Below are 12,673 nucleotides of genomic sequence, written 5' to 3' on the forward strand. Positions count from 1 at the left end.
TTGTAATCAATCAGATGGTTGGCATATGCTGAGTTTGATTTTTGTCTTGACTGTTTTGGCAAATGTTCCTTAAATCTGGTATTAAATGACCTTGCGGTCTGGCCTATGTAAAAACTAGGACAGTCGTTACATTTCAGTTTATATATTCCGGTTTGTTTGTTATTTTGAGGCTTATCTTTGAGAATACTGGCTAGTTTGTTGGATGTTTTGAAGGAGAGTGTGATGTTATTTTTGGACATTTCATTTTTAATTACATTATTTAGTGAGACTCCATATTCCATAGAAGCATATTTTTTCCGTTCATTGCCTGGTTTTGTACCCTCGTGTTTTGTGTGATGTCTCTGGATCATTTTGTCGAACATTTCGCTTTTATATCCGTTGGATACAGCTATAAACTTTATGATATTTATTTCATTTTGGTAGTCTTCTGGGCTTGTAGTGTTATATAGTCAATGCTACAAGCCGTATCGTTGCGGTAATGGTGTTCCCTCAGCCAATAGAATGCTCTCATTTTGACCGTATTAAAAATACTGCAGCTGAAGCTGAAATAAAAATTCTGCGACCGTGCGACCAGGCAGGACAAGACCTTACAGACCTAGTGGCAGCTGAAGTGTTATTTTAATTTTATTATTATTATTGATTAAAGGCCTACATACATTGAAACTAAGTTAATTTTAAATCTTAGAAAAGTTTATTTTGGTCATGTCATCTAATTTGAGAGCTGAAGATGTTTTTAGTCGAGTTAGAGATGAATTAAATAGAGATAAAATACAACTATGGTTAGATCCTTTTTATGATGAAAAAGATGGTGTTGGAATTAACCAGAAGCAAGCCCTCCAGGTAATATAAATATAGAGATTACAACTTTGTTTTCTATAGGCTTAGGCTATGGCATTTGTTGGTTAGATCTGATAGTAAACAAATCAGAAAAGTGTATTGCCAATACATAACAAATTATGTTAAGTTAGGTGTAGGCCATCAGTTACAATCGATAGGGAGCCTAGCTCCATAACTTAAGCCTAGCAAAGTGCTTGTCTTAATACGTTTGCTGCTGACGACGTCGATCGGAGTCATGCCTTACTGGCGCAGCGTGCGTATGACTCCAGTTAGAGTCACGGTGCAGTGTTATACAAGTTTTTCTACTGTGACCTTCACATTTATCGGGGATTAACTAAACTAGGGATGTCAGCATGTTGTACTGAACCTATACTTTAATTTGGTGTAGGGCCTAGTTTGGGTTAAGGTTGGTAGTAAAATTTCCCATTAAATCCCTTCTGGCAACGCTTTTTGTCCCGTTTTCAGGGATTTTCTCTCTTCGAGACACATTTCAATACCACTGGTTACTGATCCAGGCCGTGTTGCTATCTGTACGTTTTTCAATGAACAACGTGCACTCTCGGGGTAACACAGCACCATCACAGCCACTGTTTTGCCGCTGTCAACAAATAGCCTAGAAGTCTCTATCTTAAAAATTTGGATTCAATTCCATATCTGTTGGCACAAACAACCAAATGAGTAATATTGATTACCGTATTCGATTGTTTAATTCGACCCTATATCGTTTGGTTGGTTAGGTTAGGTTAACCAAACGATATTAAGTTTATCGAATAATCGATTATAGCCTATCGACCGATATTTTCATTTGGTTTTATGTGCCAACAGATATGGAAGTGTACCCACAGTTTTGATGACAGTAAAAGTATCCTAATATTATATCACAGATTAGCTTGATTTTAAAAAACTAACTTACAACCATATTTTTATTTAGGCTACTCTCTGTAAGAGCTCTTTGTTTGGGTACTGGTAGTTAATATAACTTATTTATGCTTTGGTTCACTAATTCATGCCACCGGTAATGAAAAATATGCATTCTTAAGTTATAACTAGGCTGTTTAAATAGATAGTGTAGCCTAGATACTTGTACGAAGCCTGAACAAAAAAGTACATTAAGGAATTAACTGCTTTCCTATATAAGAAAATGCGCTAAGAGTTACACAGTAAGCTTAATGGCAGGTTAAGCAAGTAACATTTTGTAATAGCTACGGTACCTAGCCTAGCGTTTTGTGTTTACATGATTTTCTTGTTGATTTAACTTAGTATGTTATCAGCCTACTCATTAAAACAGATGTTTAAGACTGTAGTTATATATATTCCAGGTCCTAAGTAAAAGAATCAGCGAAAAATTAAACATAGATGAAGGTCAGTGTTTACCTACACTGATGGAACTTCAAAATCATGCTCTTGACCGCCTTAAATCGAATCAAATCTTCAAAGAATCTGGAATTGCAAATCTCAGGGTGAAAGTATCCAGTGATGTATCGACAACTCTGTCAGTGGACATCTTGTTGACAGTAAACACTGACGCTCTAATTCAAGAAGTGGCAACAGCAACTCATTTGCCTCAAGAAAGGTAGGCAGACATATTTATTTAAATTTTATTTCAACTACAAAGGCTGTCTGAGGAATATGGTAAGTTATCCAACAAACTCCAGTAGCAGCTCAAATCATAAAAAAAAATGCCTTGTTTAATTCACTGACTACAATTCTAGACGGTTCCAACCCCCATGCGACGATTAGCCTAGTCTTGTCATAGTAGTCAATAATAATTTGAAATTTAAGGTAGGCCTATTCCAATATAAATACCCCCACTTAAACAACCCTAACTTATAGACTAAGCAAATTTCCATTTGCCTGTTGATTTAATTTTCACTAAAACATTTTATTAAAAATGTCGCATTGATTCCCTTTTTAAATAAGTTAAGTTAAAACTAGTGTACCTGTTGCTCCAATTCGAGTACGGTAATTGCTAAGTATTACCTAGGCGTTATTTTAGAATGAATAACAGTCATAGGCCTAATTTCCGATGACTTTAAAAGAGTCTAGTCAAAGATTATGGAAATACTCACAATGTACATAACACTTCAATATTTAATCAATATGTCTTGTAATGTTGTAAATACCTACCTATCTTATTATTCAAAAGCTGATCTTGTTTTTTAGTATTTTCTACAAATGTTTCTTACTCATAGCCGCATTAGGTTGTCCTTAGTAAAGATTATAAATTATTAAAAAAAAAACTATTATTTTTATATTTCTTCTACTTGGTGGTCTTCTATGACTTTCCTATGTTTCCATGGTTTTCAAATCAGCTCTTTCATTGCTCAAGAAATGCAGCAGAGTTAATTGAAGGGTTCAGGGATGAAGGGGTCAAGTAACAATTTTGTAAAAATTGAGTTAAATGTATGGATGAAGGGTACGTAAGTGATGTTCTATTTAGTACACTGACTCCCATAGTCCTAAGTATAATAACAGCTGAGTTATTTTTTAACTTAGGGGTTAAGTACAGGAAATGCGCGCAAATGGAGCGTATAAAGGTGGTAAGTGCTTCACTTGCCCCCTTCATCCACTTTAAGTTTCACTTACACCCTACATCCATACTCTCAGTGTGCTTCACTTGCCCTCTTTATCCACGTAAAGCTTCACTTACACCCTTCATCCATAACTCTTTGTGCTTTACTTGCCCACTTCATCCACTTTAAGTTTGTTTTCTTGTAAGGGGTATTATACCAGCAAAAATTGACAGGAAAATTGCAAAATTAAATAATCAGAATCATATGCAGTACTGTTTGTTTATTTAACCATTTCATCAGGATTACCACTGTCATATACTTAAGTTTGCTGTTTAGATCAACACTGTACTTTTCCTGTCAATTCATAAATGTTTTGCTCTGGAGAGGACGGATAATAGGCCTAATGGCTCGACTGGCAACCCTGTCCGTCTCAGCCTGCTGTAGTGAATACGTACATAGGAAACAACAGTCGTCTGAAGCGTGCTTTTATTACATTGAAGTTTTTTTTTTTTTTTTGCATGAATTGCAATTAAATATACTACTTAGATAGAGCCTAAAAAATATACTCATTCAGATTTTTTTTTAATTGGGCTATTATTATTTTATTAGCTTTATTGTTTTTGTGTATAGTTAAATGTTTTCATTTAGCCTAATTGTATAGCAGCTCTTGTAGTTTAAGCCTAGGATACAACTTACAACATCAGGTTATTACAACATCGGTAATAACCCGTTCCAATCTTTGATGACGTAAGATCCAGACATTATTACTAGCCTACATTTACTGCTAAGTTTATTAATTTTGTAATTTGTTTAGGCTTAATGCAAAACATCTGGTTACAGTATCATAAAAGACAACCCCCACAATCATGAAAACAATATCAAATCAATGTGTTACTAAACTTTCTAAAATTCATTTTCATAGCCCCAGGATTGCGTAATATGACATATAATGGTTAAAACATACCTCGTCAGACAATCCTTAACATGTAGTGTCGAAGTTGCTACATATGTTTCGGCGGTTATTTACTGATCTCCGCCATCGTCAGGCAAACAAAAGGATCCACTTGATGTGTCGTCAGAATAAATAAATAAAACACACATTTTACAAAACATTAAAACGAAAATGATAGGCCTAACAATTACACACACTGCCGTGGACATGGCAGGAAGCAGACTGAACATTATGTTGTGATGTGACTTGACTCCGGGCTGTCGTCTGCGTTATCAACAGCTGATATTGGTCTATTGTAGTGACGGAGGAGAGTATTGAAAATATAATGAGATTCATAGTTGAGTTTTTCATTCAAAATTTGTGTGCTGTCCTTGGTTTTTATGTCTTTATATATTTCAAATTCTTCCAGAGTGTTTAATAAATTTCCTTTCCCACAGTAATGAAGGATGTCAAGACCATCATTTATATCTAGCATATCATGTTCGTTGTCGATGATGTGTTGAGCGAATTTAGATTTCTGCATTTTTAATTTAGGGGCTGGTCGGTGTTCTTTATACCTGGTTTTAAAAGGCCTCCCGCTTTGTCCTACATAGGTGCTCGGGCAATCGGCGCATTTTATACGGTATACACCTGTCTTCTCATACTTATCACCTTGCGGGTGTTTACCTTTAGATACGTTTCGTAGCCGATTGGAAGTTTTAAAAGCCAGTTTGACACCATGTTTACTCAGATCTTTTTTCAGGTAGTTGTTTATTTGGTGGTTATACTCGACACAGCAATATTTTATTCTGTTATTATCATTATTTGTTGGCTGGTGACATGTATTGTTCTTTTTCTTTATAATGATTTTGTCCACCATATCGGATTTGTATCCATTGGCCACTTCAATGTGCTTGATTACATTCAGTTCTTTTGTGTAATTTTCTGGACTTAGTGGGACATTTAGAAGTCTGTAGATCATCGAGTTGTATGCGGCCAGTTTTTGTGAATATGGGTGATAAGATGTGCTATGAATGGTCTGGTCTGATGTTGTGGGTTTACGGTAAATACTATATACAAATTTATTGTTATGTTTCTCAACAGTGAGGTCCAGAAAATTTATTTTGTTGTCTACTTCCTTTTCCACAGTAAACTTAAGATTCGGTGACATGGAATTTAAATATTGGTGGAGTAAATCAAGTTGCCGGTTGCTGCCATCAAATATTACAAAAGTGTCATCTACATATCTAAAGTAATTCAGTATTCTATTTACATGTTTGTTTTTGTCTGAAAAGATAAGTTCATTTTCTATACTGTTTAAATAAATTTCTGACAGGATCCCTGAGAGAGGGGAGCCCATGGCAAGACTACAAATTAGTTTGGAGAGAAATTGCAAAGTTTCTTATTTTTAGAGTCAATAATGGGAAAACGCATTTCATCCCATAAAACCCCCTCAAAACAAAATAAACGGTAGGCCTAGTAGCAATCTGACATTTAGTTTTTTCAATTCACTTGTCAACAACCTTTATCATGGGTAAGTGATGGGAGTACCGGTAACTATGATATTTTATAGGGAAAAATCTCAAAATTTGCACAGTAATTTTTACAACAAGGGGGATTGCACTATTTTGTTTAGAATTACAAGGACTATAAAAGACTATCTTTAATCAGAACCGACTTTTTTTTTTAGAAAAATCAGATTTTCCCTTATTTTATAAATTAAGTTAGGCCTAGTTTTTTGTAGTAAACCCGCATACAGAACACAACGTTAACCTTTAACCCTCCGAGTGTCACGTGTTTTGGCCTTAATGTCAGCCTATTTTTTGCTCATTTGCAAGGTTTTATTAAAACTGATCTGAGAAGCTTAAAAACAATGTTAATTATACTGTTCTATATACCATTTCGTTTGGAAAATCTTGGGCTTCAATATTATATATAAAACATAAGGAAGATTTAAAAAAAAAAAATTTTTTTAGGTAAAAAAATGTATAATTTTGAAAATTTTCAAAAAAAAATAAGTTTGCGCTCAATGAAATTGTATAAATTATAGGCCTATAAATATTTGAAAATAGCCACTTTGTTCTAAATTTTATGAGGATTACAAATCTATAATAATACAAGGAAGTAGATTTGCAAATAAAAAAGTTATGGGCAAAAAACAGATTTCAGTACATAGCGTTTAGCTAAGAATGCATAGCCCAACCATAGCTAGGAATCTGGCTGATAATTTACATCAATATCACTACCTACTTCTTCAGGATCATCAACCAGCACTTCAAAACCACTTAAATCTTCTTATAATGCACCACGTATATCACTACTTTTGATTTTTAACACTAAAACAATGATAAACGTAATAAAACACATCAGACATCGGTCCGAGGGTAACCTAGCTGTTTACAAATACACGCACGTCAGCTCAGTCAGCTGTCTGCCACAATATTTTCGGAACTAAAATGAATAGTGCTTAGAGACAGACCTCTGGAGAAAGCTTAGAATATTACGGACAGAACGATACCTAACTCAATCCAGTACAGTCCGATTCAGTTAGTCATAGAGCCTTCGCCGTAAACAGTGTTCGCGAGTCGCTGCAGCGACGCACGACACTATACAAAGTGCGTTACGCGTCGCTGCAGCGACGCATGACACTCGGAGGGTTAATAACGATCTAATACTGTTCACTTGTTCAGTAAAAAAACATACACATATCGTTTTGGGTTAACACTGGTTATGAAAATCATAATCGGTTTGAGAGTCGCCTTATTTGATACCTAGAAGCATCCGTCCACCCATATGATATCATAGATCCAAACTCACTGTTTAATACAACTTTTTACTGTGGGTAAAGTGCAACCGATCGGGGATAGAAGCACCTACACATGAACTGTTGACTTCTAAGGCCGGAAACTAAACATTCAAGTTGAATCCTGTTGAAGGTCATCCGCCCGTGACAATATGACTCATCTTCCTGAGACCGGCCAGAAAATTCGCTGGCCGAACTAGAGGGAGTCTACTGTATGCGCTCAGATTTAAACATGCGAGAATCCATTTAGATTTGATGGTTAGTGTTTTTCTTGAAAAACCAAAAAAAAATGTTGAAAGCTGGAAAATGTAAGAATCAACAAACTGTTTTGCCATGGATAAGTACTGTTTGGTATTGTATTGAAGTAAAATGCCTATATGTATATAATTTTAATTTAAATAACTATGATTTAAAAAATATAGGTTTATTATCTCAATTGTTAAAAATTCAAAGTAATGATAGGTTTATTTACCTTTTTGTCTGTCTTTAGAATTTAATATAGCCAAGGGTGACTAATTTCGGTTCAATGACCCATTTTCAAACACACATCAAATTTGTTGGTTTATGAATCTGAGGGAAGTCTTCGTTATAATACATAGATAACACGTCGACACATAAAAGTTCACAATTTAACACAAAGAACAATGACGGTAGGCTGGCCACATTTATAGGAGGGACCAGTGCAAGTACTGTAGCACAGAATTGTCGAATTGTTGGGTCGAAACTAGTCACCCTTGACTATATTAAAGACTGAAGATGGACAAACAGGTACGTAACCTATCATATCATTCGTATATATCAGTATTGGTGGCAAAAATGTTAAAACTTAAAATTAATCAGTAAATAATGGAGGAGTTAAAAACAATGCTCTTATAAGTATAATTGTAATTTGCTGTTGTTAATTAAGTAAATCTTTAATATGCATTTTTCAAAATTAATGCGGCACATTGGGCTGCATGAGTAACCCTAACAATTTCTTATCAAAGCAATGTTTATTGAAGACAAATCACGATTGTATTTACTTAACAAAATCTAGGCCTACTCAATACTCATGTCATTAGACATATTGATGATGTTTTCTAACATTAGGTCAACAATAGATAGTAGAGATGAGACTTTCAGATCTCCTTAGTGGTCCCAATGAGTCAGTTTCGGTCAGTACCGTTCAACTGATCTGGTAGGTCAGTTGTTTCAGTTGGTTCGTTAGTTCACCAGGTTAGTTTAGAGCGTTCACGTACAGACGGACACTTGAGCTTGTCATACGCTTGTGTCAGTCATCCCTGGTTTTTGTGAAAACTTGTGATTTGATAGAGTGAAACACTGGCAGGATTTTGGTTAGTAAAAATGAAAATGATGAAAAATACACTTTAAAAAAACTAAAATATATCGACATGTTTAGTATTAATTATTATAGGCTATATTTTGTTCATATTTTTGTACCAAATTAAAAAAGTCCTACTCATTGATATTATTCTTGTGCTTGGGAATTACGTAGGATTTTAATCTTCGTGTAAATTATTTACTCTGTGATTAAGACATTTTGTACATTGATTTAATTAAAAACACAGATAGTTGGTGTTCAGTTCATCGTATCTCAATTGCTAAGACACCAAGTGCTCCAATTTTTTGTAAATATTTTACAATTTAATTAATTTTTATACAGTCCACTCACAAATTTCGAAGTGCCTTTTTAATTACCAATTTACCACAAAACAGTTGGTAATTCTGAGCAATTACTTGGTCAACCCCAATTTTTTTCATACTTTACTACGGTCATCAGGATGTTCTTAGAAAACAAGAAATATATAATTAAGCCCCGCAAGGTTAAGTTAGGTTAGGTTAGGTTAAGTTAGGTTATGAATTAACCTAACCTAACCTAACCAAACATAACGGTACTGTCGCAATTGGCTTTAGAGATGTATGTGAAACTAAAAAAAAAAAACATAATTCAGCCCCGGAAAGTTAATATATGTTATATACAAATAGAAATTACCTCAGTAATCGCCGGGTTCTTCGTCCTCATCCGACATCCGAGTCAGCTGCAACTGGATCAGTGTTCTGTTGCGAAGGTTCCCCGTTGTAAACTTCACCGATAGCCCAAAACAAATGGTGTGGACTCGATTATATTCCAACAGTTAAACATGTGTTTTTCTTCATTTAACGTCATCGACCCGCCACATTGTGGACACACTTTGGTACGTTGCAAAACGCTGTGTTCGTACAAAAAACGTGTTCACTTTTCCTGATCTTCACTTAAAACCGTGAAACTAAGTAACGTGTTTCACCCGTCACATAAAAAAGGATTATCGGAGGAACCACTAGCCATAGCCATAACGGTACTGTCACAACTGGCCTTCCGCGCGTCTCCCGCAAGCCACTGTTTTCGCTTGGAATTTGAAAGTTCTTATCACTCTGCAACCTGTACAATGGCCTTGCGGGGCTTAAATTACATGTTTCTTGTTTTATAAGAACATTCTGATGACCGTAGTAAAGTATGAAAAAAATGGGGTTGACCAAGTAATTGCTCAGAATTACCAGATAGTTTTTTGTTTGATACTTTTTTCTCAATGGAGTTGATATCAGAGTATGCTATATTAAAACAAACTCCTTTTGGTAGAGGCTTAAAGAAAAATGGTAGTACCTAATGCACAAACCAAACTAATTAGGTGCTTAACTTAAAACCAACGTTAGCATCTATGGTAAGAACATCAAATCTATCTTAGCCTATAAGATACATTCAATATTTGAAAAAAAACTACCCTAACATTGTTGGCTCATATGGATAACTTATAAATAATATCCAACTCAAGTACTATTAAGCTCATATATAATAGCCTGTGCGTGTGTTTGGTTACCTACAAACATTTTAACCCTTCCCGGACTATAGGCGGATATATCCGCTAGCATTTTGTGCATAGCGGACAGTAGGCGGATATATCCGCCTATCTATTGTGGCTCCGCGGACGGTAAGCGGATATATCCGCCGATTATTGTGACATCTATTGCTATAGCCTAGTTCATCTATATATATAATACGCTAAGCCGATTTTTGTAAACAGAACTCCTCCCTCATTTTTGGTCCGATTTTGATGATTAAAGTGTCAAAAAAATGGCCCTGATCTGTAGTTTTGCAAAGTGTTTTTGGTTTTTTGAAATCTTTATTAGTTTGAGCAGGATCTTCCATCAAAGTTGGGTTTTCTCCCATAGGATTAACATGGGGGATTCTAAATATTTAATTGGAAACTTTGTCTCCACTAATTTGAAAGAACGGCTGGGTGTAGAAACTTGGTAGAGGTGTCCAAAGAAAGGTCTTGGTCTGTAGATCATTTATCAAAAGAAAAACGAAGTAAATTCCTTTAGGGCTCTGCCCCAGAAGCCGTTAAAGATCCCTCCACAGATTTGTTTACATTTTGCCCATGTGGATAATACTTTTTAATGAAACAGCTGTTCATTTTTAAATTGTAATCCAAACAACACACATTTTTTGGGAGTTACTGAATTGTCCAAAATAAGTATTTGCAATGTTATTTTCAGATTTTAAAATTGATTTTCGTCTGTATCATGTCATGTTTTGCATTATAACGTTCCACTACGATATCAGTGGAAAATCCGTTTAAATTATTTCTTATTCAACTATCTTATATCCATTTTACGGGTTGGTGTCTGCCTTTTTCACCACTTTTGCCTATATTTTATCATATTATTCTAGACAGATTGTCATAGGTTCATGAGATTATTGTCATACATGTTACAAACATTTCAAAATATTTGTGTAGAAATCTGTGTTACGTCAATATTTACCTAACAGCCAATTAACATTTTTTGCTTTTTGGAAAAGCCAAATTGCTATGTTATTTACATTATTTGCTGCCAATGAAGCCGCACGACCATATAAACGAGGAGGCCCCAGTTCAAGAATAAAAGCCAACTTCACTTCAAGTATATTCCATTACACCTAACATTCCGTAGAGAGATTATATTGACAACTTTATGTAGGTGATTGATAAGGCTGAGACAACTAACTGACATCCCCCCTGTCAATGAATTATATTTTTTAACAGTAATCTCACAACCAATTTCTCAAAACTATGATAGAGGGTTGTTCGTTGGCACAAAAGTACGATATGAACTGACCCGACGTGACGAAGGAAAAATCAAACTTACACTGTAACGGATATACCTCCCTTTGAAGTTAGAACGTGTCTTCCCAACAAACAGATTTTTTTTTCAAATAAAATCGTAGATTAATCTGCATTACACTGATGAAATCGCGGAAGTGTTTAACTACAAAAGATCCACCAATACGATTTTAATACTATTTAAAGGTGGTATGGGAAATATTGTATTCGTTGAATGATCAACCATTTTTGGTAACTAACGCAATTAATGTCATTATTGTTTTTACACTAATTACTCTTTAAACAAAAACAATGCTAAGTGCTCAAAATATGTATAATTTCACTCAATTTATCGCAGTTAGATGAATTAGCGTAAGCCTTGAAAGTAACCGTCGATTTCGACGGGTTTCACCTAGTTATATGTATAACAACATTGATCTTTGTAAAAATGTCCTTTTGTTCAAATTATATCTTTAACCGATGTACAAGGAATGTTTTACTAGAAAATAAGAAACTTAATTTAAACAATTTTTAAAAATGTGAAAAAAATTAAAAAAGGATAAAAAAATTATTTTGGGCAAAAGTAATGCATAGGTTAACTATTTTCAACATTCCATAAATTATAGATAGAAAAAATATAGTTTTTAGTTTCTATCCAAATATAATAATTTTGCTGTCTGTTTAGATACTATAGGCCTTCCGGGAAGGGTTAAATCATACTTTACACATTTAAGAGGTGAAATATGCACTCATTGTTTAAAATCTAGTTGTTAACTTAAAAATAAAATTGTGGAGACTATGAACGGCTTAAACATTTACGCCAAGTTTCATTCGCTTCCGTTTTTATGTGGACGAGGTTCCAATTTAATCACATATCGAATACTCATTTATCTTCAACATTATAACTATTGGGTCAGTTGGTTCTTCACTCCTCAGTAAGTTCTAGTTATCTTGGTCTCCGGATCTTGTCGAAAAAATTGAGTAAAATGGCAGGCAGGAATGGATCTTTTGGGTCGGACTGATTGGAACCAGATCCCTTATTTACTTTTACTGAATCAAACAGGGCTTGATAAAACAACCTACCTTGAATACATAGTAACAGGTTCAGGATTTGAAAACATTTCCTTAAACATCCCACAAATCTTTAAGTTACGGTATATTATGAGAACAGTTTTAATATTGAAAATACCAAACAGCTGATCAGGTAAGGTTTAATAATCTAAGGGAAATGGAGTTGGAATTTAAAAAAAATCAAATAAAAACAACTGTTAGTTTTGACAGACTTGGTGAGATAAGTCAGTCCACTGTGTGCCACTTTTAATTTTAATGAGGATTCTGACTATTGGTAAATCGAATATTCTAGGGGTATCAATGTTTGTCAAGAATAATTCAAATATGCTTTCTTCCTGTCACAGAAAAAAAAATACATGATCATATGACTAGATTTAGGTTTAAGTTAGATCAACCAAGA

At 34.5% G+C, this 12,673-nt stretch overlaps 1 protein-coding gene across 2 annotated transcripts in view; it reads left to right on the forward strand.

The window, feature by feature from the left end:
- Window positions 1-373: 373 nt before the first annotated feature.
- LOC128985346 (NEDD8 ultimate buster 1-like) overlaps window positions 374-12,673 on the forward strand; it is a 58,492-nt gene continuing 46,192 nt past the window's right edge. Inside the window, exons 1-2 of one of the 2 annotated variants that reach the window (XM_054404763.1) lie at window positions 374-840; window positions 2,157-2,410. In XM_054404763.1, coding sequence (XP_054260738.1) covers window positions 703-840; window positions 2,157-2,410 — 392 coding nt within the window. In that variant the 5' untranslated portion in view covers window positions 374-702. The remainder of the gene's footprint in view (window positions 841-2,156; window positions 2,411-12,673) is intronic. The other variant, XM_054404764.1, reaches the window with a different exon arrangement.

The sequence above is a fragment of the Macrosteles quadrilineatus genome, unplaced genomic scaffold, assembly GCF_028750875.1.
Source record: "Macrosteles quadrilineatus isolate MER2022 unplaced genomic scaffold, UCM_ALF_1.0 Scaffold_2__2_contigs__length_208266976, whole genome shotgun sequence".
Lineage (NCBI taxonomy): Eukaryota > Metazoa > Arthropoda > Insecta > Hemiptera > Cicadellidae > Macrosteles > Macrosteles quadrilineatus.